At 40.3% G+C, this 25,303-nt stretch overlaps 1 protein-coding gene across 7 annotated transcripts in view; it reads left to right on the top strand.

Annotated features, from left to right (window-relative positions):
- The window catches only part of CEP43 (centrosomal protein 43), a 2,274,574-nt gene that overhangs the window by 1,811,671 nt on the left and 437,600 nt on the right, over positions 1 to 25,303 (top strand). For 6 of the 7 annotated variants that reach the window (XM_044069398.1, XM_044069434.1, XM_044069407.1 and 3 more), the window contains 2 exons: positions 13,656 to 13,739; positions 13,934 to 14,076. In XM_044069398.1, the coding sequence (XP_043925333.1) occupies positions 13,656 to 13,739; positions 13,934 to 14,076 (227 nt within the window). The remainder of the gene's footprint in view (positions 1 to 13,655; positions 13,740 to 13,933; positions 14,077 to 25,303) is intronic. The other variant, XM_044069443.1, reaches the window with a different exon arrangement.

The raw sequence follows: 25,303 nt of genomic DNA, 5'->3' as shown, positions 1-25,303 counted from the left end.
AACAAGGACACAAATGCAGAAACCACAGATTTTATGAGGAACAGAAAAAGTATGAGGGAAAATCCTGCAATATTTTTACAAATGGTGGTGGGTAGGGAATTCAGGCTCTTGCCACTTGGGCCCAAGGTACAGGGTTCAAGCCTTATTCTCTACCCACCACCATGTACACCTGGGGCATTTTACACACACACACACACACACACACACACACACACACACACACACACACACACACACACACACACACACACACACACACACACACACACACACACACCTCTCTACCTGAACGGGTCCCATCTTCCGTTCCCGAATACTCCCTACCTGAACGGGTCCCATCTTCCGTTCCTGAATACTCCGTCTGAGTCCCCGCTCTCAAACTCCTCTACCGGTGTCCCATCTTCTGTTCCCGCTTGAATAACCCGTCTAAGTTCCCGCTCTCAAATAGCGATGATGTCAGCACGCCTACCCGCGACTGGACTGTTAGCACATTCTTCTTAAAGAAAAATGCACTATCTTCTTAAAGAAGACCGCACAAAAAAAAAACTTTGTTTGAAATGCTCTAGTCAGCCGATTCCAGGGGGGTGCAAGTGCACCCCCTTGCACCTGCCTGCGGGCGCCCTTGCCTCTTACTTAATTGTCTTAGCCAGGAGCTACCATTCCATAATCTGACCACATATGCAGATTTTCTGTTATCAAGTTGACAAATTTTGTAAAGGGTTACAAAACAAATTGCAGACAAATTTATGCTCTGTTGTCGAACTGAATTTCTCAAAATAAATGAACTATTAATCCCAGCAAATAATCAGAAATGATCTTGGGTGCTAAAAGTAGCTACAAGATGCCTCAGCTATCTTTATTAACAACTCTTTGATGAATGATATATGGTGTGTTGGAACACTGTATTTTGGTGTAACCCTTGATCCCATGAAGAACAATTAACAAAACCCTCCACCGTCTGACACTTTGCTGTAAGATTTCTCCCCTTTGCTCTCCAGATGTCTGAAAGGCTTTGGAAAAAAATGTCATCAGAATTTGAGTATGCATTGCCAGTACTTGTCCTTAGCTCTTCTTAACATGCATTTTAATACAAATTACAGAAAACTAGGTGTTACAATTTAGCATTTTTGTTCCCTATAGAACCTCCCACTGCCTTCTAGTTTGGAAGTCTAATTTGGCTACCTGGCATGGGAAGAACTGATCTGTTAATGGCTACTCTGTTACACATACTGAATCTGATTAACCTTCGTGATGCTTCCCCTTAAGTATTAAGGCTCACCATGTCCCTTATATACACCTTCACAACCAGCAGTGACCTCATCACATTGTCATCTCATCCACCTTTCACCACAACTGTAGGTGAAAAGGAATTTTCAAAGATTAGCTCCAACTGTTTGAATAACTATCCAATGAAATTTGTAGTCAAAATACTGTTAAAAGCTTCCAAACCAAACTTTGAGAGCATCTTTTTACTGAATATGAATGTGAATGATTCAGAGCCATTGGATAAAACTCTTACTTTATTCTTAAGCTTCTCTACATAACTAACATAAAATGCTACACTGAATAAAGTAAATTACTTTTTTCTTCTCCCACTTCCAGCTATCAAGCCTGTCCCCAGTTGAGGCTCGAGACCATTTGTTTCCCCTGTACTATATATCCCAACACAGAGGTGAAAGGCTGCCTAGAGGGGTTCGTCATCCAGACAGTCATGAGGGTAGTTTTACCTTCACCTCTATTCCTTACATCTCCATACTTTCTGCAGGAAGGGGACCCTTGGCCTATTGGTAAGGCTAATCTGGTTTACCCCCTCATGAGCAGGGCTCTGTGGCAGCCATACAGGTTCCCCTTACATGAAAATATTCAGTGCTGGCTTCTCCCATCCCTATCAACAGCAAGTTTCATACTGTGTTAAGTCAATAGAAACATTTTCTGCAGTCATTGTACGGATCTCTTATGCCCCCCCATGACATGTACATGCCCAAAAGGTCTGTCATCACTGGATTGAGACTACTAAATCAATATTTATTGATCTCAGCCATTGGTGTCATGCAGATTTCTGCATGAAAGAAGGATGTGCCAGACCCTTATTTTTGAAATTCAGGTCTTGGGGAGCATGGAAGCAGTTGGCCAACCAGAAACCACCCTTCCTTCCCCTTTTCTTAGGTAAGCGGGCTCCTACCCTCTCTCATGCGGCTCTTCCACTATCCAAACTCAAATTGTCTGGATCAGATATAGGGCTTCATCCTTCTGTGCCACAGTATGTGCTAACAAATCGATTATTTTCTTATTATTATTGGTAAGCAGCTCTGCTGCATTTTTGACATTTATTTTTGACATTATATGTATAGTCATTGATTCTGTATGTACCCCCCATTTATTTATTTAGTTATTTATTGATATTTGCTTACAAGGAAAGTCCAACTAGGTAATAAATACCCATTTTCAGCATAAGCATGGGGAGAAAAGCTCCAGAGAGTTAAATAACATCAAATAAACACTAGTATACATGTAATAATTAAACACACACACACACACACATATATATATATATATATATATATATATATATATATATAAAATGTATAGTTTGATAGTGGAATACATAGATTACATTACATTAAAACATTAGGAGACAACAGTGATGGAAAAATAAAAATAAATTAAAAAAGAAATGATTAAATATGACCTTCAGTATCTGCAAAAGTATTTAAAAATAGTCTGCTATGCTAGAAAATAAAACTAAAAATATACAAGTCTAGACAGGTGGAGAGGTTAAAAACAGATTACTTATCCTATGTATAAACTTAAAACATTTCAGATTTTCTAATTTTCCTAACATGTTTCCCTGCAGTGTTTTCATCTCTGTTATATAATGTTGTTCCAGCAGGAGGAAGATTGTGGCTGAAAAAAGTGTCTTCAAAACAGTCCACTTACATACTTATCAAATAGATAAAATAAATTGGTTCTGGAAATGGTTGCCAGAATCTCTTGTGATCAGATTACGAACAAACAGGATAGGATAAAGTACTACTACCTATGTGGGGAGGCTGTTCTAGTATGATACTGCACTGTGGCATCCAAGATATCCTTGGCCATTCATATCCAAGAGATCAACATTTCTTGACAAATGCATGAAACCAGTGAGCCAGCCTGTTACCTATGTAAGAATTTATCTGGAAGATGTGAAGATTCGTTTTGGTCTCTAATGTTATCCTTATGTCTTTATGCAGCCGCTGAAACTATACATTTCCCTATGTTGTAGCCATTAACAGAACAAGGAAGAGTAAGCACTGAGTGCTTTTTCCCTGTTACGGAAGGTTGTATTTTTATACCATTGTGCCCTTAGTAGTTTTTCTGTGTCTTTTGGAAAAGCTCAAACTCCAAGGCACTAAGCCTTTTTGGGCTCCACATCATGAATCTGAGTACAGTATTTTCTTTCTCTTGGGCATTGATTGCAGAGGTCCTGACTGAATTTCATTCTGTTTTCTTTGCATCTTCGGTGTGGATTGGTGGTTCTTGTTTTTCATTAAGTCATTCTAAATGATGTCCGAATAGTAGCTTTAAAGGCTTAAGTAGGCCTACATAACTTATGTTGCTAAGTGGAAAATCTGGAAGCTTTTGTCTTTCTGGGTGGTTTTCATACAATTCCTTTGGATTCTACCCCCATTCCCTGGCTATACAGTGTACTTCAGATATCTATGTAGAGTCTGAGCTAGTATCTGCTTAACGGTACAGTCCGCTGTGTCATTGTTCCTTAAATTGCTAAACAGTAAACATCTGTCGCAACACAGGCTGACTAAGCAATACATTTTGGGGGATCTTCATTTTGCAGCACCACCAAGACTAAAATATTTTGAATGAGGGTCTGTTATATCCTTCTTTCAAGGTGCATTGTCTCATATGGTTTTCAGGTCTTTATTTGTAGACCACATGTAGTGACCATTACAGCATCACTCAAATTGCAGAACTGTAGGGTGTCTTACGTTTGCAAAGTTCTCTGTGGTAGTAACAGAAATCCTCCAAAATTGTAATCTCTGATTCATTCTTGTGCCATATTTCCAGGCTGCAGGCATGTTGTTATTTCATGTAATGGACCTTTCTCAGCAGCTTCAGTACTGCTTTGTTAGGGTTAAACTATCTGCATTAAACAAGCCAACTGTTTCCTTTGCTTCTATCAGGAAAGGAGGCCATTATTCAAGTAGATACCAAATGGCTAGCTAAATGAATTGTTTTGTGTCACCAAGAGGCCTATTGGTATATTTGTAATGCATTTAAAAGGCATTTCACAAGGGAGTTGCTGTCTCTCATGTGTGCATGCATGCTTCAGAAATTACCCTGAGTGGCATATTTGCTGTAGCCATTTGCTTATGTGTGCAGTGCATTCACTAAACTATAGTTTGGCTTTGCACTCCCAAGTGTAGAACCTAATTTGTAGGGCAAGATCATTTCATCTCTTGTTTGCCTCCTCCAGCATTTCAGTGTTGTAAACTGCTTTTGAATTGGTTCCCTTTATGAATCCATTTCAGAAATCCTCTGGAAGAAAATAAGTGTTTGCCTGTAAAGGTACATTTCTGAGAAGATAAATAAACAATTGACATTTTTGAGAAGGATTCAGTTGGAGAGTTCTTTAACTTTTCTCCATTCCCATTTGAGAATGTTGGACTTTTTTGACTTTCGAGTAGAATCATGTCCAATTTGTTCACAGTACATAATTTGGTTAGTAGAGTTATATTTTTTTCTAATACTAATTTGCAGAGGATTATTATGCTAGTGCATGTCAAATCAAAAAAGAAAAGAAAAAAACTCTGTGCCTAGTTCAGAAAGGTTACCACACGGTGTAAACTTTGCGGTAGCCATTTCTTATTCAAGGATAGTCCTACCCATGGTGCTCTAACATGAAGATGTGCAGCACCATGGTGGACTGTGTCTGCATTTTTGTTAAATGCTAATGAGGCATTCCAGGGAAGAAGCATATGCTAATTTTTTCATGTCCTGTCCCTCAGAACTGCTTCTGTAAGTTAACATATCTGTTCCTGGCTACTTGTGATAATGAACATGGACAAAAGCTCATGTTCATCCATTGTGGTAGAGGTAAATGCCAAGGAGTTTAGCATACAGGTTTCTTAGGGTGTGTGTGTCTGTGTCAGTGTATGTAGGTGTGTGTGTCTGTTTGCCTGGGAGGCTGAAATTGAGGGCTTAGTGAGGTGGTAGGGTTAGGGGTTTGTGTGTGTTGGGGTAGGTTGTCATACCTCCACACACTGATAGACTAACAAGGGAAACTGGCAACTTTAGTTCAGGGCAGGGAATAGACACCAGGTTTACTTCTATTTTATGCCTTAATGGCACTTCAGGTTAGGGAAACACTAGCTACCAGGAATAACTGTACACTGTGGTACCTTAATGATACTTTACAAGACATGGGTCAAGAGAAACATTAGACTCTAAGGAATAACAGATCATGCCTGAAATGCACTTAACAAAGATTTGGGGAGTAACACTAGCTACCAGGGAGAACTCTTTAGCAATGTACCTGAAGGTCACTTATTAATAAAAAATTATTTGAGTTGGGGGCAACCATATCTAAATAGCTTGCCCTAAAGACACTAAAATGGAGTCAAACTCCACACCTCCCACAGAGGATATTAGTCCTCTGCACCACCATTAGACTCCAGGGAAAATGGAAATAAGTCTTCTTCTTCTTTCGGCTGCTCCCATTAGGGGTCGCCACAGCAGATCAACTGTTTCCATTTCTTCCTGTCCTCTGCATCTTGCTCTGTCACACCAACCACCTGCATGTCCTCTCTCACCACATCCATAACGTTATCTTAGGCCTCCCTCTTTTCCTGTTACCTGGCAGCTTCATCCTTCGCATCTTTCTCCCAATATACTCTGCGTCCCTCTTCAGCACATGTCCAAACCAATATAATCTTGCCTCTCTGGCTTTGTCTCCAAACCTTCCAACCTGGGCTGACCCTCTAATGTAATTATTCCTAATCCTGTCCATCCTCGTCACACCCAGTGCAAATCTTAACATCTTCAACTCTGCCACGTCAAGCTCTGACTCCTGCCTTTTTGTCAGTGCCACTGTCTCCAACCCATATAACATAGCTGGTCTCACTACCCTCTTGTAGACCTTCCCTTTCACTCTTACTGGCACTCATCTGTCACAAATCACTCCTGACACTCTTCTCCACCCACTCCATCCTGCCTGTACTCTCTTCTTCACCTCTCTTCCACACTCACTGTTACTCTGAACTGTTGATCCCAAGTACTTAAACTCATCCACCTTCCCCACCTCTACTCCCTGCATCCTCACCATTCCTCTATCCTCCCTCTCATTCACACACATATATTCTGTCTAACGCCTGCTGACCTTCATTCCTCTCCTCTCTAGAGCATATCTCTACCTCTCCAGGGTCTCCTCCACCTGTTCCCTACTCTCACTACAGATCACAATGTCATCTGCAAACATCATAGTCCACGGGGACTCCTGTCTGATCTCGTCTGTCAACCTGTCCATCACCATTGCAAATAAGAAAGGGCTCAGAGCTGATCCTTGATGTAATCCCACCTCCACCTTAAATGCATCCATCACTCCCACTGCAGACCTCACCACTGTCACACTACCCTCGTACATATCCTGTACCACTCTTACATACTTCTCTGAAACTCCCGACTTCCTCATACAATACCACAACTCCTCTCTAGGCACCCTGTCATATGCTTTCTCTAAATCCACAAAGACACAATGCAACTCCTTCTGACCTTCTCTGTACTTCTCCATCAACACTGTCAGAGCAAACATCGCATCTGTAGTGCTCTTTCCTGGCATGAAATCATACTGCTGATCACTAATCATCACCTCCCTTCTTAAGCTAGCATCCACTACTCTTTCCCATAACTTCATGCTGTGACTGATCTGTTTAATCCCCCTGTAGTTACTACAGCTCTGCACATCACCCTTATTCTTAAAAATCAGTACCAAAACACTTTTTCTCCATTCCTCAGGCATTCTCTCACTTTCCAAGATTTCATTAAACAATCTAGTTAAAAACTCCAGTGCCATTTCACCTAAACACCTCCATGCTTCCACGGGTATGTCATCTGGACTAACAGCCTTTCCATTCATCATCCTCTTCATAGCTATCTTTACTTCCTCCTTGCTAATCCACTGCACGTCATGATTCACTATCCGCACATCATCCAACCTTCTCTCCCTCTCATTCTCTTCATTCATCAACCCCTCAAAGTACTTTTTCCATCTGCTAAACACACTCTCCTTGCTTGTGAGTATGTTTCCCTCATTATCCTTTATCACCCTTACCTGCTGCACATCTTTACTAGCTCTGTCCCTCTGTCTAGCCAATCGGTACAGGTCCTTTTCTCCCTCCTTAGTGTCCAACCTTTTATACAACTCTTCATATGCCTTATCCTTAGCCTTCGCCACCTCTCTCTTTGCCGTGCACCTCATCTTCTTATACTCTTGTGTACTTCCTTCATCTCTTTGACAATCCCACTTCTTCTTCACCAACCTCTTTCTCTGTATACTCTCCTGTACTTCTTCATTCCACCATCACGTCTCCTTGTCCTCCTTCCTCTTTCCAGATGTCACACCAAGCGCCTTTCTAGACATCTCTCTTACTAGCTCTGCTGTAGTTACCCAGCTATTCGGTAACTCTTCACTGCCACCCAGTGACTGTTTTAACTCTTCCCTGAACATCACCTCACAATTACCCTTTTTCAATTTCCAACTTTTGATCCTTGGTGCTGCCCTCACACTCATCCTCCTCTTCTTGATCACCAGTGTCATCCTACAAACCACCATCCTATGCTGCCTAACTACACTTTCACCTGCCACCACTTTACATCCTCCAATCTCCTTCAGACTGGCCCTTCTACATAAGATATATTCCACCTGTGTGCATCTTCCTCCACTCTTGTATGTCAAGTATGGTCCTCCCTCTTGTTAAAATACGTATTCATCACAGCCATGTCCATCCTTTCACAAAATCCACTACCATCTGACCTTCTGCATTCCTTTGCTTAACACCATACCTACCCATCATTTCCTCAACCCCTCTGTTCCCTTCACCAACATGCCCATTGAAATCTGCTCCAATCACCAGTCTCTCACCCTTGGGTACAGTCATCACCACTTCATCCAACTCACTCCAAAATGTTTCTTTTTCATCCATCGCACACCCAACTTGTGGAGCATATGCATTAACAACATTCATCATTACATCATCAATTTCCAGGTTCATAAACATCACTCTATCTGACACTCTTTTCACCTCCAAAATACTCTTAGCATACTGTTCCTTCAGGATAATGCCTATGCCACTTCTCTTTCCATCCACACCATGATAAAACAATTTGAAAACACCTCTGATACACCTAGCCCTGCTCCCCTTCCATCTGGTCTCTTGCACACACAGTATACCAACCTTCCCTCGGTCCATCATATCAGCTAGCTCTCTCCCTATACCAGTCATACTGCCAACATTCAAAGTTCCGACCCTCACTGTCACAGTCCTAGCCTTTACCTGCCTTCGGGCATGCTTGCCCCCTCTTCTCCTCCTTCAGCCAACAGTAGCCCAATTTCTGCCAGCACCCTGTTGGCCAACAGTACTGGTGGCGGTCGTTGTTAACCCGGGCCTTGACCAATCTGATTTGTATTTCTGTACTGTTGTCTGCATGTATGATTTGGCAAAATTTTATGCCGGATGCCCTTCCTAATGTAGCCCTCCCCATTTATCCGGGCTTGGGACCTTCACAAAGAAATGCACTGGCTTGTGCATCCCCAGTGGCTGAGTTGGAAAATGGAAATAAGTAAAAGTATTAAAAAAATGAGATTACATGGGAGGTGGAAAAGTCTTTAAATCCTGAACACCTGACACCAGAAGCAGCAGGTTTAACCTGCTGATGTTCTTCGTGTTTCACTGTTGCAGTCATAACTGTAGGGTGATCCTGCCGGCAGGCAGCCCCCGAGTCGGCCAGAATCACAAAGTCTGGGTCCGGGCGGGCTGTACTATGTAGTACCTGGCGTCAATGCGGCTCTGGTACATAGCCCTCAGGCGCCATCTTCTCAAGTCGTTGGTTGGCGATTTTCATCTCGTTTTTGATTGCTGTCGGATGTCAGAAAAAGTTAATAATTGTATAGTGTGGAAAACAGATACCTCATAAAGATTTCGGTTCTGTGCCAGGATCAGCTTTAAAAATTATTAGCAGGCGGCACAATTATATATAGATTCTACCGAATTTCTACCGGAATTCAAAGACAACCATCAAGGCCTATTGTTTTATCTGCTGCAGGACCTTTGGGGTCGCTCCCTTAGATGGGTCCCTCACATCACCATTTCAAAGACAAAGGCAAAGTCCAAGACTCCAGTTAAACCTAAAGTTTCTGCTCCAGCTACTTCTGAAGCTACTCCCAAGATACAGATGCAATTGCTACGGATGGCTGAAGATTTGCTTACAATGATTAGGGGTTCTCACCCCCCTCCAGAGAAAAGGCCTCGACAGGATGTTCCTTTGGATTCCTCTGACCAGGCTTCTGTATCTTCTGTTTCTTCCTCTGATCAGGAATATTCCTTTCCTCCTTTCTGCTTCTCCGCCTGAGGATTTCTCTTTGGGGAGACCTTACATGAGATGAGGGAACATTTTCATTGGGAAGGTCAGGATTATTCTGCTTCTAAGAAGAGGTTTAATTCCTTCTTCTTCCTCAACACAGGCCTTTAGCTATTCCTCCTGTTCTTGATATTGTGGATGATGCCTTTTCTGAGGCTAATTTGAATCCTGATTCCATGCCCCTGCTCCTTCTAAGCCTGATAGATTTTACAGGGTCCCTGATTCTCATTTATTCTTATTCAAGAACCCTTCTGGATCCTGAAACTATTTCTCAGGGTTCTGCTTCTTCCAAAATCCTATTCCCTCGGGAAAGATTCTCGTGCCCTTACAGGTGGGGGTAAAAAGTATATACTTCTGATACCCTTGCTATTAGGACTTTAAATTGCCAGTTTCATATGTTTAAGTATCAGCAATTTCTTTTGTCTGTTTGCTACCTTCCAGCATGTGCAGAGGATAAGGCAACTGAACAAGTGAACAAGCATAGTTTGCATTGTGGTTTTGATGCTGCCTCTGGTACTGTTATTAGGAGACATGCAGATGTCCCTGTTCAGCATGATGTTTTATTTGGATCCAAGGCTGAAGAGGTTATTAAAAGATGGAAGAAAAGGCAAAATCTATGCAGACTGTGAAAGATTTCTAAATATTGGTCCTTTCCCCCGCCTGACAGGCCTCATAGGGAAGATACCTCTTACAGATCCAGACAATGGACTGCTTCTTCACCTAGAAGGGAAAAGACAGATCCCAATCTCAAAGGAAGCAGACTCAATGACTCTCTCGGTTGGGCTTCAGGACCCCTTACCTGGATGCCCCATAGAGCCTGTTCACCTATTCTGGACCTTTCAGTGTTAAACACCTTTGAAATTCCTCAGATTCAAAGCAGGCTCGAGGCTTTCAATTCTCTGTACTGCCCTTTGGTTTATCTATCAGGATTCAGATTTACCCCTATTTGTTATCCAGGCAGACAGCAAGGACCTTTACTTCAACATCTGGATTTTGTTCAACGTCTCTTCCTCCTCCTGGGATTTAACAAATGATATTTTGGGAGCCCTTCAATGGTACCTGAAAAAGATCTGGACACTTTGATTCCTCTGATCCCCTGCCTCCAGAAGGAGTTCCCTGGTTTGGGGGTGCACTTTTAAAGCGAAAGGAAGCTTTTCGCCTACCTCAAACTTCTCAAATCATAACCAATTATGCTTGGGGCACATTTTTCTAAACAATTGCCAGCAGGGGACCTGGACAAAGAATCACCTGCACTGGCACATCAATCTGAAGGAAATGTTGGCAGTTCAAAATGCTCTTCTAGCCTTCAAGACCCTTTTGCAACCAGGGCCTCTTCTAATTCGTACAGACAACACCACAGTCATGTGGGCAGACTAGCTATGACTTTATGGGACATAGCTCTAAGTCTGAATCTGCATCTTCAGGCTCAATTCATTCCAGGAAAGCAGAATCTCTCTTAGCAGCAGCCCTAAAAATATTTTGGATCCCTCACTGAATGGATGCTAGACACCAACTTATTCAACAGGATAACTGCAGTTTGGGGTGTCCCCAGATAGATCTGTTTGCATCCCATCTCAATCACCAGCTGCCCACAAAACAGCTTGGAAAGTGGATGCCCTGTCATTCAGCTGGATATTACTGAAGATAAAACAGGACAAGCCCAAGTTCATCATCTTGATTGCTCCAAATTGGCCTTCCTCTGTACCCTTCTCTTCTGTCCCAGCATCAGGGTCAGATGCTACACCCTCATCTCAAGACCCTTTGCCTGGCAGCTTGGCTCTTCAAGGAAATTTGATTGCTTCTAAGCTCCCCAAACAAGTTTGGGTTTTGTATTTGGATGACCTTTCAGATCTTTTGTCTAAAGGCCTTTCCTTTTCTTCCATTAAGATTCATGCTCATCCATTGGTGAGACAATTCTTGAGAGGAGCTAAGGACCCCTCCTGTCCCTGCCTGGGATCTTAACTATGTTTTGGAAAAAAAACTTGCCTCCCCTTTGAGCCTGCTGCGGCTTCTGATATTAACTTTTTATCCTGGAAGACAGTTCTTTTGTTAGCATTGACTTCTGCCAGAAGGGTTTAAACAGTTTCCAGGTACTGTGAGAAGTCATTCTAAGTTCTGTGCATACTTTTCAAGCACTACAATCTCCCTTTGTATTCTAAGACCAGGGCAGGTTTTGCTGCTGCTTTTTTGCAGGGCCTTCTTGCTGTCCCTTCTTCTATCTAGCCTCCCTTCCTTTCTTGCTCTTTTTGTTTTCCACTACAGTTATGACTGCAACAGTGAAACACGAAGAACATAGTACAGTTTCTTGTTTCACTTTATGGTGTGTTCAAGAAAGGCTGGAGAAGATGGTGTCGGCTGAGGGCTGTACCTACAGAGACTGGACATCAGGGTACTGTAGTTTTGTACACGCCGACCCAGACTTTTTGATTCTCTTCGACTCGGGTTGCCCCTGCGGCAGGATCACCCTACAGTTATGACTGCAACAGTGAAGACACTCGAACATCTACATTTATGGTAGGTGTACACAACTGTACTTTCTAATATGCTAGTGTAGCAAAGGTTTCTTTATAATGTAATGAGGACTTTGGGCTTTATTCAAGGCCTGCAGCACCTTGCAGGTTATGAGGGAGAGGGACAGGGCACATGTAAGCATGTTTCTCAGGTTCGTAGTATAAGAAATATATACAGAACCAAAATTAATGGAAGGGGCAAAGATACACAATCAAGGAAAGATTTTAATTCTTCTAGCAAACTTTTAAGTTTTAATAAGAAGAAACAGCTTTTGCATTAGCATACATTTATTGAAGGATTTGAAGTCTAAAGCTCTGTCTAGCATTGATGACTAACTCTAATCATCCGTAATTAATGAGGGCAGGCAAAAAGGAGACATTGGAGATGTTCTGACAACTCTGGAACAGGTATGAAGTTCGTGGTGTGTGTGCTTTATTCTGCATGTATATGTTGGAGAGTGTGTTATGCATGGGCTGCCAGCAATAACTACTGCAAGAAAGTGCTTATTTGCACTCACTGTAGTTAATAGCGATTCAGAGACATGCAGATTAGCTGATAGTGATGTCTTTCCTCATCATGGCTAATGTGTCTTCAATTTACAAATTACTGCATTGCAGAAACAACCCTTTTTTACCAGAGCCCATGCTGCAAGTGATGTGGCTGTTTCTCAGTACTCAAGTTTGTCATGATAGGAATAGTGTTTTTCATGTGGATGTTGCTGTTATCAGGAGTTTCACTTTGCCCAATATGGATCAAACTTGTAATCAATAAGATTATCTGAAAGTGCAGAAAGCAAAGGCCTCTGAATAGGGATGTGAATATATACCCACAAAAAAGTGTATTTTTTATTATTTGTTGGTGTCTATTGGGCATTTGGGTTGAGAAATCAGGCAGTAGCAAAGACTTTGTCAGTGATAATCATATATTCATGCAATAAGCACAGAATCTTGCACAAACTCCTGCACAATGCCCTTGTAAGTTTGCAGTGTAACAAGTAGTGTAGTATGTGCATATAGTCATCATAACTGTACTACTTAACTGTGTGTATACTGAGCATGTATATGCAGCGCAATACCCATAAACCCAAGTGCAGCAGATAGTGGTATAGGCTGTTCTCCTATAGATTGAGGTAGTGAGATTTTTTTTACCAGGTGCATTACCATTCTGTTTACAGATCTATGTCAGAGGTCTGTCTCAAATATCTGTCGGTATGGTGAGTACTTTCATTACTAGTAACTTGTGTTACACCCTTATTAAAATTAAAAACTCATTAAATGGTATGTATGATTTCAGTGCATATTGGCCATAAATAGTTTGAAAATATCTATTTTTATATAATCTGCTCTAAGTTAAGCCCCCAGCATTGGCAATGAACACTGAAGATATTTCTCAAGAATATGTGACAGTAATACACATCTTGATCCTTTTTACTGAGTTTTGCAGATTGGTTGCTTTATTACTATTTTTACTTTCTATCTCCTGTTTATTGCTGCACTAACTTGTGAAATAAGGAATGCTGATAAAAACAGTGACACTGATGAAGATGCAGAGGATTCTTTACGTGAGATAAACCACAGGCTAAGCCCTGTGGACAGGTGAGGAAGAAGAAGCTGCTTGATTTTTTTCTCCTTTAGTAAATGCTTTAGTTAATGATCACTTTAAAATAATAAGTCTTGCTTCTTTAAAGTACTCATACAACAATAAAAATGTTTTCCTGTTTTCAAAATGCAAACTGATGCTAAATGTCTTGTTCTGTCAAATGGGAAAATAAACTTTTTCCCCTTTTTAGGATGACAGAGTCCAAAAAACCTGCAGGAAGTTATAGTGAGTCTAAAAAGCCAGCAGGAAATCTAACATCACTGTCCGATGCCCCTGCATTAAAAACTGGTTCAGGTTCTCTTACTGGCATGCCTCTGTCAAAGGAACCAAATAGTAAGAGCTAAACTTAACTTCCTTTTGTTCTCCTAATGCATGCCAAAAATGTATTTATTTATTTATTTTTATTTATGTATCTGTTTGTTTTCATACTTATTGCATGTTGCTTATTGAAGTGCAGCTGATTTGGAGTAGTTTTTTTCTGCAGACACTGGAATAACACTTTAGGCTACAGTACACTGTATTATAGAACATTGTTTAAAACACAAGCTGTGCAGGCATTTGCAGTATGTAAACAACATGAAGTATAATAAGAAAAGAACTGTGCATTGTGATCAGGGTAGGGTATTATAGAAACATAGCATAGGCAGAGTGTTAGAGCACTTAATTATGGGAAAGTGTCATTTATGAGGATAAAAACTCACCAATGCAGTGATTGTATTTGCTGCCTTACAACTCTAGAGTCAAGGATGAATCCTGACCTTCATTTATTGGCTGTATAGAGTTTCTGTTGTTATGTTCAGTCTCCATAAGGTTGATTGACTACCTTAGTAATGATAAATAGATTTCTCTTACTGTGAAAATCAAAACAAAACACTAAATAAAAGAGGAGCAGCCTAGCAGTCGTATTTATTTTTTTATTGGCATTTGTTAACTGGGTTGGTCCAGCTGGGCCAGAAGCCAATTTTCAGTGGAGACCCGAGGAGAAAAGCTCCAGATTACAAAAGATGTTTCTTATAAAATTCACACACAAATAGCATTTACAGTAAAAATAGTAATTCATGCTACAGCATAGTGCAAAAGTTAGAATCCCAAAAAATTTAAATGTAAAAGGTTAAAGGCAAAAAAGCAAATGAAATAGTGCATTAACAACGTGTATTAACAACATGTAGTGCTTTTGTATCTAGTGTCTATGACGTCTTCAGACCTAAACCAACAGTTGCAACCAATCATTTAAATAGATCATTAAAGTCATATGATCAATTACATTATTTTGATCTTACACATAAACAGCAGAACTGATATAAAGTATCAAACGTTTAACAAAATGTCTACTAGCAAGAATAAATAAGCATGTTTTCCATCATTATATTGAGCATAATTTAAACACATGTAATACTAATGTTGTTATAATCAAGCCAGGGTGGTGATCAGCATTTAATTATTATTGTGAGAAAGTTGTGTCTGTGTTACAGTAGTTATGGAAGTAATACACAGATGGAGGAAGGTTGTGCTACCTGCTCAGTTTTCTCAGAGTACATGATTTTCAGACAGCAGACCTATAATGTGCCTACAGAGGTGCATGGCTTTGGATAATCCACAGAGTTTAAGTGCAGTGAAGCATGATCTTGCTTCTGAATGTAATGCATTGTTTACCAAGATCAAACTGTTCAAATTTGCTAAAAAAAAAAAAAAAACACAAATCTTATGTTTTTGATTGGCATATGATTCAAAGAGATTAAGCTTCCTGAAACATGATCTTGCTGCTAAATGTAGCACGTTCTTTTCTGAGATCAAAGTGTATAAATGTGTTAAAAGCAGGTAAAAGTAACAGGCAAATGCACATTTTTATTTTACTTCTCAGTTTAACTCCTTTTATGACATTTACTGTCTGAATCTTGTGAATCCATGCCAGTTGTTGGTGCTGTTGCATTTATCTGCAGCGCAAACGAGCTAAGTTATTTATTTATTTTCATTTAATTGAGATAGGTGATCTAAGGCCTATTCTTATTGGATATTTGAGGAGAAAAGCTCCACATTAAAAAATGATAAATACAAAGCAACTACAGTGGATATGAGATTACAAAATAATGTGATCAACAAAGAGGAGTATATTTATCGTACGAGAAGCAGTGTTAAATACCTAAAGATCATGATGGATAAGGTGGTATGCATATAATCTATGGATTAAAACATATAAATCCAACAAGTGTGCAGCAGAAATAGAGTGGTTATGTAAACAGTAAGATATGACCATAGCAGTATTATTAGCTGAGCAGAGTATAAATAGGGAAAATAGTGACTGTTGAAAAGGAGTAGAAGCATCCGAAGGTGTATTTATAAGAGTAGTATAAGTTGTGTAACTGGGAGATGCTTTCAGAGATATACAATGATAAAAGACAATGTATTAATCTGAGTGGTAGTAAGGGCTTATGAATTTTTTTGTGATTATGAAAAGAGCTATTTTGGGGCAGGGTTAAGGACAGAGAAGGTGAAGATACTAACTGTTTGAACTGGATGTTTGGAAGGGCATGAAAGGAATATTTTATAAACGAGCAAATCCACTATTTGAACTGGATATTTGGAAGGGCATGAAAGAAATAGATTATAAATGAGCAAATCCATTTTGATTTAATGTGTTCTTTTAAATTAGTAATGAAACTATTATTTTTTTTGTCATTTTTGATGTGCGTGTGGATGGAATTCCACTGTTAGGCAACAGAGATGGTATAAAGAGATTTTCCATAATAATTGTTAGGTTTCTGTACCTGTAGAAGGTTATGGTTTTCCAAACTAAGAGGGCTGTTAGGAGTATATTTAGTAATAATACTGGTTATAGATGGCCATATATTAGGCTTTTACCCAGGTATTACCCAGTTGGCATGAGAAACCAAGTGCTGAAGTATACAGAGTAAATGATCAACTGAAGATGTGGGGTCATTTTGTATAATGCCTCGAGAATAAGCAAGAAAGGGCTGGAAACAGAGTGGAAGGAGGGTTGTGACCGTAGCAGGTTTCAGGATCATTAGTGTGTTATTATTTGACTGATACATTTACCATCATTGATACCACTGAGCCTGGTACTGCATGGACACCATAAGGTTTGCAATTTGTTTATGTCCTATTCATGTTTTGTGAACATGTTCAAAAGTGTACAAATGTAAGAGTCATAATGGGTTGGATTTTAAAGGACTTGCTAATTTGGTTGACTTGCCATGCCCTGTCAGCAGCTTTGCAGTGGGACAGGGGGATATTGTGTTAGACAAAGATAAAGAATCTCAGTTTAGTTGCAGTGGGATACTTTGAAGTACAGGGCTTATCCTGTATAGGAGAAAGTTTTGCACTGTATAAATGCAAATTCCCATGAACTTCCAACATAGGTGCATCAACAGCTTAATTTCTGCTCTTCCATTATGAAAACAGGACATGAAAAAGAAGGTCCGGTGAGATTGTCAGTTTGGGCAAAATTCAGTTACTGGCTAGTAAGTACACTGCCTGGATACTAGGAAAGAAGAAATTTGGAGAACCTCAAAAAAAAAAAAGAAGAGACCTGTAGCTGTTTAGCAAAAAGAAGCAGCAGTTCAGGCTTCAGCTTTATTAGAAGAGATGGCTTCCAGTAATTTAGAGGAAAAAAATCAAACAAGCTCAGAGGTGATTAAAATAAATAAAACTTGAAAGGAGTATATAAACTCAGATAACAAAAAGCTGGAAAAAATAGAAGTTTTAACTAGGTATTCAGAAAAACTGAAAAAAAAACACTGCAAAAAACAGAGACTGAAATGAATAATACATTGAGTATGAGGCTTCTCAAGAAGAGCTGCTTCAAAAAGTAGTAGTGTTAGAAGACAGATCACACAGAAAACCTTAGATTTTCTGCTGTACCAGAGAAACTAGTAGGAACAGATTGTATTATATTTTTTATTTTGTAAAAGCTCAAATAACTTGACTGGTGTTCCACAGCAAGATTTGTTAATTGAAATGACGCATTGACTGTGTATGCTCCAAACCTGGCCATGATAAAGCAGCCAAGACCTATATTAGTAAAGATGCAGTCTTACCAGCAGATATAGCCTTTATTTTATCTTCATTAATTTTGTATCTCAAAAAGACTTGAAACTGTCTCAGTATCTTTCAGATCATCAAAATGCCCTTTTCAAGATTTATCAGGTACAAAATAGTATGGTCTGCAAATAAAGCCAACTTTTCTTGATAACTGTGCCAGCTATACCCTTGAATTTCTGAGTCCCTTATTTTCTTTGCCAGTGGTTCTAAATATAAAGCAAGTAAAGGGTAGAGAGGACACCCCTGCCTGATTCCTCTATTCAGACAGAACTAGCTAGAGAAGAACCCTCCCACTTGAATTTTTACCTCAGATCCCTCATATACCCTCCTAATTAACCTTATCATTTTGTCAGGGAATGCAAATGCATCCATTGCCCTACTCTTAAAATACCAGCTTAGTCTGTTGAATGCCTTCTGTGCATCAAAACCCACCAACAACAGCTAGATTTTCTTAGAACACTTCCCTCTGGATCATCATTGTTCTATTAATGTCAGATATTTGCCTCACCTCCACAAAACCACATTGATCCCTATCTATCAATTTTAGCAACACATTTGCCATTCTTTTAACCATTATAGGCATAAACATTATACTCCTCATTTAAAATTGAAATGGGCCTATATGAAGTTGGGTCTGATGGGTCTTTGCCATCATTAGGTATTAGAGCCACTAAAGATTTCTTCCTGTAACTGTTAAGACAAGGTGCTGTATGGTTATAGTCTTAAAATTTATCTGAGGATGCTAAAGCTGAAATTTTGGATTTTCCTTTAGATAGAAGGGTTGTTTTTGGACTGTTTGTTTCTGAGGAATTGGAAAAGTACCAGGATAGCCCCCCATGAAGGAAAATGAGTGAGGGGAAACTTAATTCAGAAGGCTGCTCAGATTCTTCAGTCTTTTTTCTCCAAGTTTGGTAAAAGTTTTACACCTGTCTCAGCCCCCCTACCCCCATTTATAGAATGTAAAATAAGCAAGCACAGCAAAATTCTTACAAACAGATTAAAAATAAATAAATAAATGTGGTTACAAAAAAGAAACGGCAGTCCAACAAGTCTGAATAACCGTCTGTCGATGGTAACCCCACCTGACAAGCCTTTAAATCTTCCCCAAAATCTTGTTATCCATTTCTCTGTTTGGCATCAGATAGTCTCAGGGAAATGGGTTCTGAGAATGATACATCAGGGATACAGATGGCAGTTAGAATCCCTTCCTCCTTATCCACCAAATTAAACTTTTTTCCCTACAGTCATTCAGCATCTGCTGGCCAATGGTGAAATAGAAGCTGTGCCTCTTAATTTATAAGAAGAGATTGTTTTACTCAAGAAAGTCTCTGGTTCCAAAGAAAGAAGCATATTGGAGACCAGTCTTAGATCTTTGCTTTCTAAATCAGGTTATGAAAGTCCCAAAGTTCAAATTGCTATCCCTTCATGACCTGTTACCACTGGTTCTCCCTTCCATTTTCTTATTAACATTTAACAGATGCTTGTCATCACATCCTTGTATCCTCAGATTTCAACTGCTTAAAGTTTTCTGTGTCTGGACTGCACTTTCAGTTCTCTGCATTACCCTCTAGGTTATTCACTGCTCCAAAGGTGTTCACAAAGCCTCTGTGATAGCCTATTTCAGACTACAAGATATTTTCATATTTCACTTACTTAGGTGGCTTTGATATTTTTGAGGCTTTTTCAAAGTGTCAGAAATCTCATTTGGGTGTGAGATCTCCTTCATAGACGGGGTTTCCAAGAAAACATTTAAAAGTTCTGTTTGACACCTTAACACAAGATGGTTTTCCTGGAGTGTCTCCTAAGTTCTTTAATTCAAAGAGCTTTTCTTCAGAAAAAAATAGATCTGTATATAGATCTATCCCTGTTTTTTTTCCCTCTAAATCCAGTACTTCAGCAAGGGAAATACTAAGGGATACTAGGATTTGTGGCATCCATGAGTCTTATGATTCATTTAGCAGCCTCCATGTGAAAAAATCTCAGTCGTACCTAAAATCTCTATGATCCCAAAATCAACATTCCAGATTTCAGTTTTGGGATTTGTAAAAAGGGAGCTGCTTTAGTGGAGAGATCAGTTGTATCTGAATCCAAGTCTCCCATTTTCCCTTCCAGTTCCAACACAGTCTGTAACTATGGAGACCTCAGTTTTTGTTTGAAGAGTGGTGTGTATGACAGTAAATGTGCAGTGTCTTTGAAGAAAAAGAACAGACCAAAGCAAATAAAAGTAGAGATGTTGGCAGGCGTAAATGCTGTCAACTCTCTCTTTCTCTCTCTCTCTGTCTCAGTTGTCTATGGGCCCCAGGGCTGTTACAGGTGATTACAGAAAACACCATAGTGATGTCATACATAAACAGGGGGAGGATCCAGAATTTGCCCTTTCTGCAGACTAGCCATGGTAACTTGGGATATAGCAATTGAGAACAGTCTTATTCTACAGGCATCTTGTATCCCATCAGAGCAAAATATTATGGTAGACGAGTTAAGTGGGACCAGAACAGACCCACACAAAGGGAAATTAAATTTGGGGTTTTCCAGGATTTGATCCCGCTATGGAGAACACCTCAAAGATCTTTTTGCTACCATTCAAACCAACTGTTAAAACTCTGCTCTACCAGAATTTCTGGAAAGGGTGCATTTTCATTTACTTGAACAGGAATGTTCCTGTATGTCTTTTCACTGATATCCAGGATCATTTTGAAGATTCAGAAGAACTCTTCAAAGATCACTGTGGGAGACTTTTCTGGCCCAGGCAACAGTGGTTCTTCCTTCTTTTGGAAATGTCCAAGAGCAAATACCACAAGCTTTTTCACAGACTGAACTTACTCACACAAGATGGGTTGCTTAACAATAATTCAGCCTGAAACAACTTCAGCTAAGCTATTTTCTGAAGATGTGCAGCAAGTATTAAATGAGATTAAAGAAACCTGCTACTAAGAATGCCTGTATTACTAAAGGATAATGGTTTTCTCATTGGTGCCAATACATGAACCTACACCCTTTTAAGGCTAGTATTTGGCTCTCCAGTATTTGTATGAGTTATTATCTTCTGGCCTTTCTTACTCCTCGTTCAAGGTTCCTTTGTCTGCCGTTAGAGCATGTCTGCCCACTGATCATTCCCTTTCATTACATTCCAGGTCTAAAAAGGTTTCAGAAAGGGGTAGTGCATACTAGGCCACTTAGAAAAAGTTGTGGCTCCTCCTTGGGATCCTAATTTTCTGTTGGAAAAAGTAACTCTTTCTCCATTTGATCCAGCCGATCAGGCTGATTTAAAGTTCATTGAATGGAAAACAGTTTTATCAAGTGCTCTGACTTATGCAAGAAGAGTGCCTGAGTTGCATGGTGAGTCATCCTTATTACATTTTCCACAAAGAGTGTTTTTTTTTTTTTTTTTGAAAACTCATCATTCTTTTATGCCTAGCCTGGTATCTAAGTTTACTTTGAGCCAAGCTATCTATCTCTGTCTTCTTTCCTGAACCTAAAATGTAAGAGAAAGGATTCTTCATACTCTGGATGTCAGCATACAACTCAGATTTTATCTTGGGAGGAATAAAACCTTGAGGAACACTGATCATTTATTCATTTTTTGTGAAAGTAAGAAAAAAGACAAGCTGTTTCAAATCAGACTGTTTTCAATGGTTGTCACATACATTTCTTTTTGTCATACCCACCACAACAAACCAGTTCCAGGCAAGGTCAATGCAGGCAGTCTATCAGCGTCTTGGCTGCATCATATTTTTGGAAAGGGGTGGATTGTAGAAGAAGTAACTTTATCCTTTGTGCATGTCCCTTACAAAATACTACATACATAATACTTTTTCCATGTCTAAAGCAGGATTTGCTGGAACCATTCTCCAGGGGCATCTGGATTCTCAGCCCTCCTCCTGTCAGTCATTATTACTATGGTAGTCTACACATATAGGCTATGGCTACTGCAACAGTGATCAAATGCTGAGCATGTTATAGTTCTATAAGTAAACTTACCATAATAGTGATGTTCATGTGATCACTGCTGCAGTAACTGTCCACTATTCCCTTTATTTTTGTATAATTTTTTTATGCCAGATTGAGGACTTTGATTTTTGCTTGCCTAGTATTGACCTCTTTCAGGGTTCTAGACTCTAGCCTTCCTCTTTCAGTTATCAGGAAAGCTGTGAAGGACTTAGCGCCCAAACTGTTTAATCTGATGTTGTCAATTTTCATTCATTCCGCAACAAGTGGGTTTATGTCCAACCTGCTGCTTTTTGCAGATCATGGATACTGGAAACTCTCGAGCTCCTCCCTTACCCATAATGCTCTAGTGTCCTACCATACCTCAGATATCATTTGCCACCTTCTGTTATGGACGTGGTCGTCATTAGCTTTTGAGCTTTAGTGTGGTATTTGTGAATGAAATAATAATTATATTTTTTTCTTATTTTGTCTAGATCTTTTATATATTCCTCCCTTATCCTTTTACACGTATTCTTAGTCTGCCATTGTTGGTAAATTCTTTCTGACTTATACCCTTGTGGTAGTCTCTTTAATCAGGATTGTTAGTAGCCCTCTTTTCACTTTCCCTTCTTTCTTTGATTAAAAAAAAAAGCTCTTGAATTTATGTTTTTATTGTATTTAAATTTTCTGCTTCAACATGGCTGAAAAACCTTCAGGTTTTAAGAAATGTAAAGATTGCAGGCACAAAATACCTCTATCTGACACACGATTCATGTGTGTATTGCTGAAGCACAGCTCATTTAAAATAATCATGCAACATTTGTAAGGCTTTTAATCCACTGGGCCTTAATGGATCACAAAAATAAACTGACTCGGTAAGGTTTATTGCAAACTTCTTTTTTGGAGACTTTATCTTAAACCTCTGAAAAGTTAGATGACAAGGAGTCCAAAAAGCGTACATGGGACCCTTCCAGATCCTCCTCATACCTCTCCTTCTAGCAAGGTGTCTAAGCAGTCAGATCTAAGTTCATTGCATCTGAAGACTAAATCCTCAGATTCGACAGCATCTGATAACAGATACTTATCACTGGATCCAACACACTTGGAGCAGAAGAAGCTCCCTAGGACCTGTTATGCATCCTCTCTAGACCCTATTCCATCACCCTTTTTATAGAGACACCGTTATGCTAGGACCCTTTCAGTGGCGACTTCTCGGCCTACTAGGAATCTGATGGGGCAGATGTGGATAGAATAATGAGGAAATTTCTCTTGGCACAAATTCAAATGCGAGTTCTCCCAGCTCCTACTCCATAGGGTCCATAGAACTTTACTAGCAGTACTCCACCTATTTTGGTTCCTTCTCCAATCTGACCTTCGACTTTGGATCTCTTGGATCTGAGACTCCCAGAACTGTGTCGGCTCTAAAGATTCTTATGTCTGTGGCTCCAATAATTTCTCTAAGTGGACTGGCTGAAAGCATGGCAGAGCCGGATGACTCTTGGGGCCATAGCACCATTGCCAGGTCCAAGGATTTGCAGTCAACTCAGAAATTGTTGGAGCTGTCTCTGCACCTCCAAGCCTTGGCTTTGGACAGATCAGCTCTGACCTCTGCCTTGGGTGGGCTGTCTTCGGATCAGAGGGAGAAGATGGTCTGGAAGCATGTCTTCATGGCACTATCAACCTCTTCCTCCCCAGAGCATACTAACTTTGAGGTAGTAGAGAGAGTTTTCTCTATCTCTAGAGATTTCTCCCCTCAGATCCATCTTCCCAGTCTCATATGTGTTTGTGCCTTGAACCTCAATACTCTTTTCCACAGGGATAGCCAGCCCAAAGTCTCCAGACTACCCAGCAGGAATACTTACATCTTCTTCTGCTTCTCCCAAGCATTCAGCTGAAGAAGTCAGTAGGAGAGAAAGTGCAAGAGGAGGCACTTAGACTCTACTCAAGAGTTGGTAACAGAAGATACCAATTTTGATGAGGTGGAAAGGTCCCCAAGATCACCACCTGATGACGTCTCCGTTGGAAACATCCTAGCGATCATAAAACAAAGAGGTGGATGGTCTAGAGATAACCCTTCCCACCAGGAATCGGTATTCCTGGAAGCCTTTGTGTCTGGCCCATCAAACATCCTGGGTAACTCCACCCACTGATGAGCTCATTGATTTTATCTGTAGGTGGGCGTGGAAGGAACTTGATGCTATTGAGCCAATCCCCAAGAGACCAGATAGGATCCTGGCACTACCAAAAGGAAGAGAATTCTGGAGCAAAGAAATACCAGTAGATCATAGCAGTAGTCACAAAGAAGGAAATCTCGGAACAGATTTCATCTGTTCATGCCCCTAACAAGGAGTCCAGGGCTTTGAACAGATTTGGGAAGTGTGTATATGCTTCAGTGACCATTGCACTCAGGTCTCTGAATTATTTGTCACACTTCACAGACTTCAGAAGGACTTGATTAAAAATCTTTCCAAATTCTTCTCTAGAGCCATTACTTCTGAGGCAGAGAGTTCTATTTCCTCACAACTGGCTACCCTTCAATCCATCTCAAATTCTTCCCATGAGGCTAATTTCATATGTAGCTGAAGGTACCTCAAGCGTGGCGGGTTCAGGCATTTCCATTAGGAAACATGCCTGGATGTGCCTCTGTGATTTCGCAGATCCCTTAAAGTCCTCCTTCATCAGTGCTCCCTTTGACGCAAGTCCTTTGTTTGCCCCCAAGGTTAAAGACATGTTCTCCGGGTGTGAGCAGGACAGTAAGACCCTGTCTACAGTGGGCATACATTTTTCGACCCCTCAAAGAATCTTCTCTAGGAATCAACAAGATGGACGAAAAATGTTCAGTAAATTCCAGGGTCCTTTCCGGGATCCATGTGGAGATGGTTCCCTCAGAGACAGAGGGGGAGGAACTTTGACTAAAGACACTCCCCACGTGAATCAAGGATATAGAGATTCATTCTGTGACAGATCCTACCAGCAATCCTGAAAGAAGGCCCGATTGTCCACCTTTGGAGGCAGTCGGGGGTCATTTATCCCTGTAACAGAGAGCCTGGCTAGACATTCCAAAAGATACATGGGTGCATAGGATTATTTCCAGAGGTTATATAATACCTTCCCTCCCCCTTAACAGTAAACAAACTTCCTGATGTTCCACCCATTCAGAGGAAAGCAGCAGCACTGGAAATAAAAAAAAGCTGCTAGAAAAAGTCATTCAAGAGGTCCCCCCAGACCAGAAAAAGTCCGGAAGTTAATCAAGATTCTTTTTAGTGCCAAAGAAAATGGGACTACAGACCAGTTTTGGATCTCAGCATTCTGAAAAAGTCAGTCCAGTACACCAAGTTCTGGATGGTCATGGTTCAGTCCATTTGCCTTTCCTGCACAGTACACAGTAGATCTTCAAGATACGTGCTATCACATAAAAATGAACAGACGATCCAGAAGATACCTACACTTCCGGCTGGGAGCCAATCATTATCAGTTCAGAGCTCTGCTCTTTTGCCTCACCACAGCCCCCAGGGTGTTCACCAAGTGCATGTCAGTAGTAGCAGCTCACTTCAGACTGCAGTGATTCCAG

This window comes from Protopterus annectens, chromosome 1.part0 (assembly GCF_019279795.1).
Source record: "Protopterus annectens isolate FY-2018-M chromosome 1.part0, PAN1.0, whole genome shotgun sequence".
Taxonomy (NCBI): domain Eukaryota; kingdom Metazoa; phylum Chordata; order Ceratodontiformes; family Protopteridae; genus Protopterus; species Protopterus annectens.
Note: the sequence above shows the minus strand (reverse complement) of the source record. Positions and strands in the feature narration are given on the sequence as shown.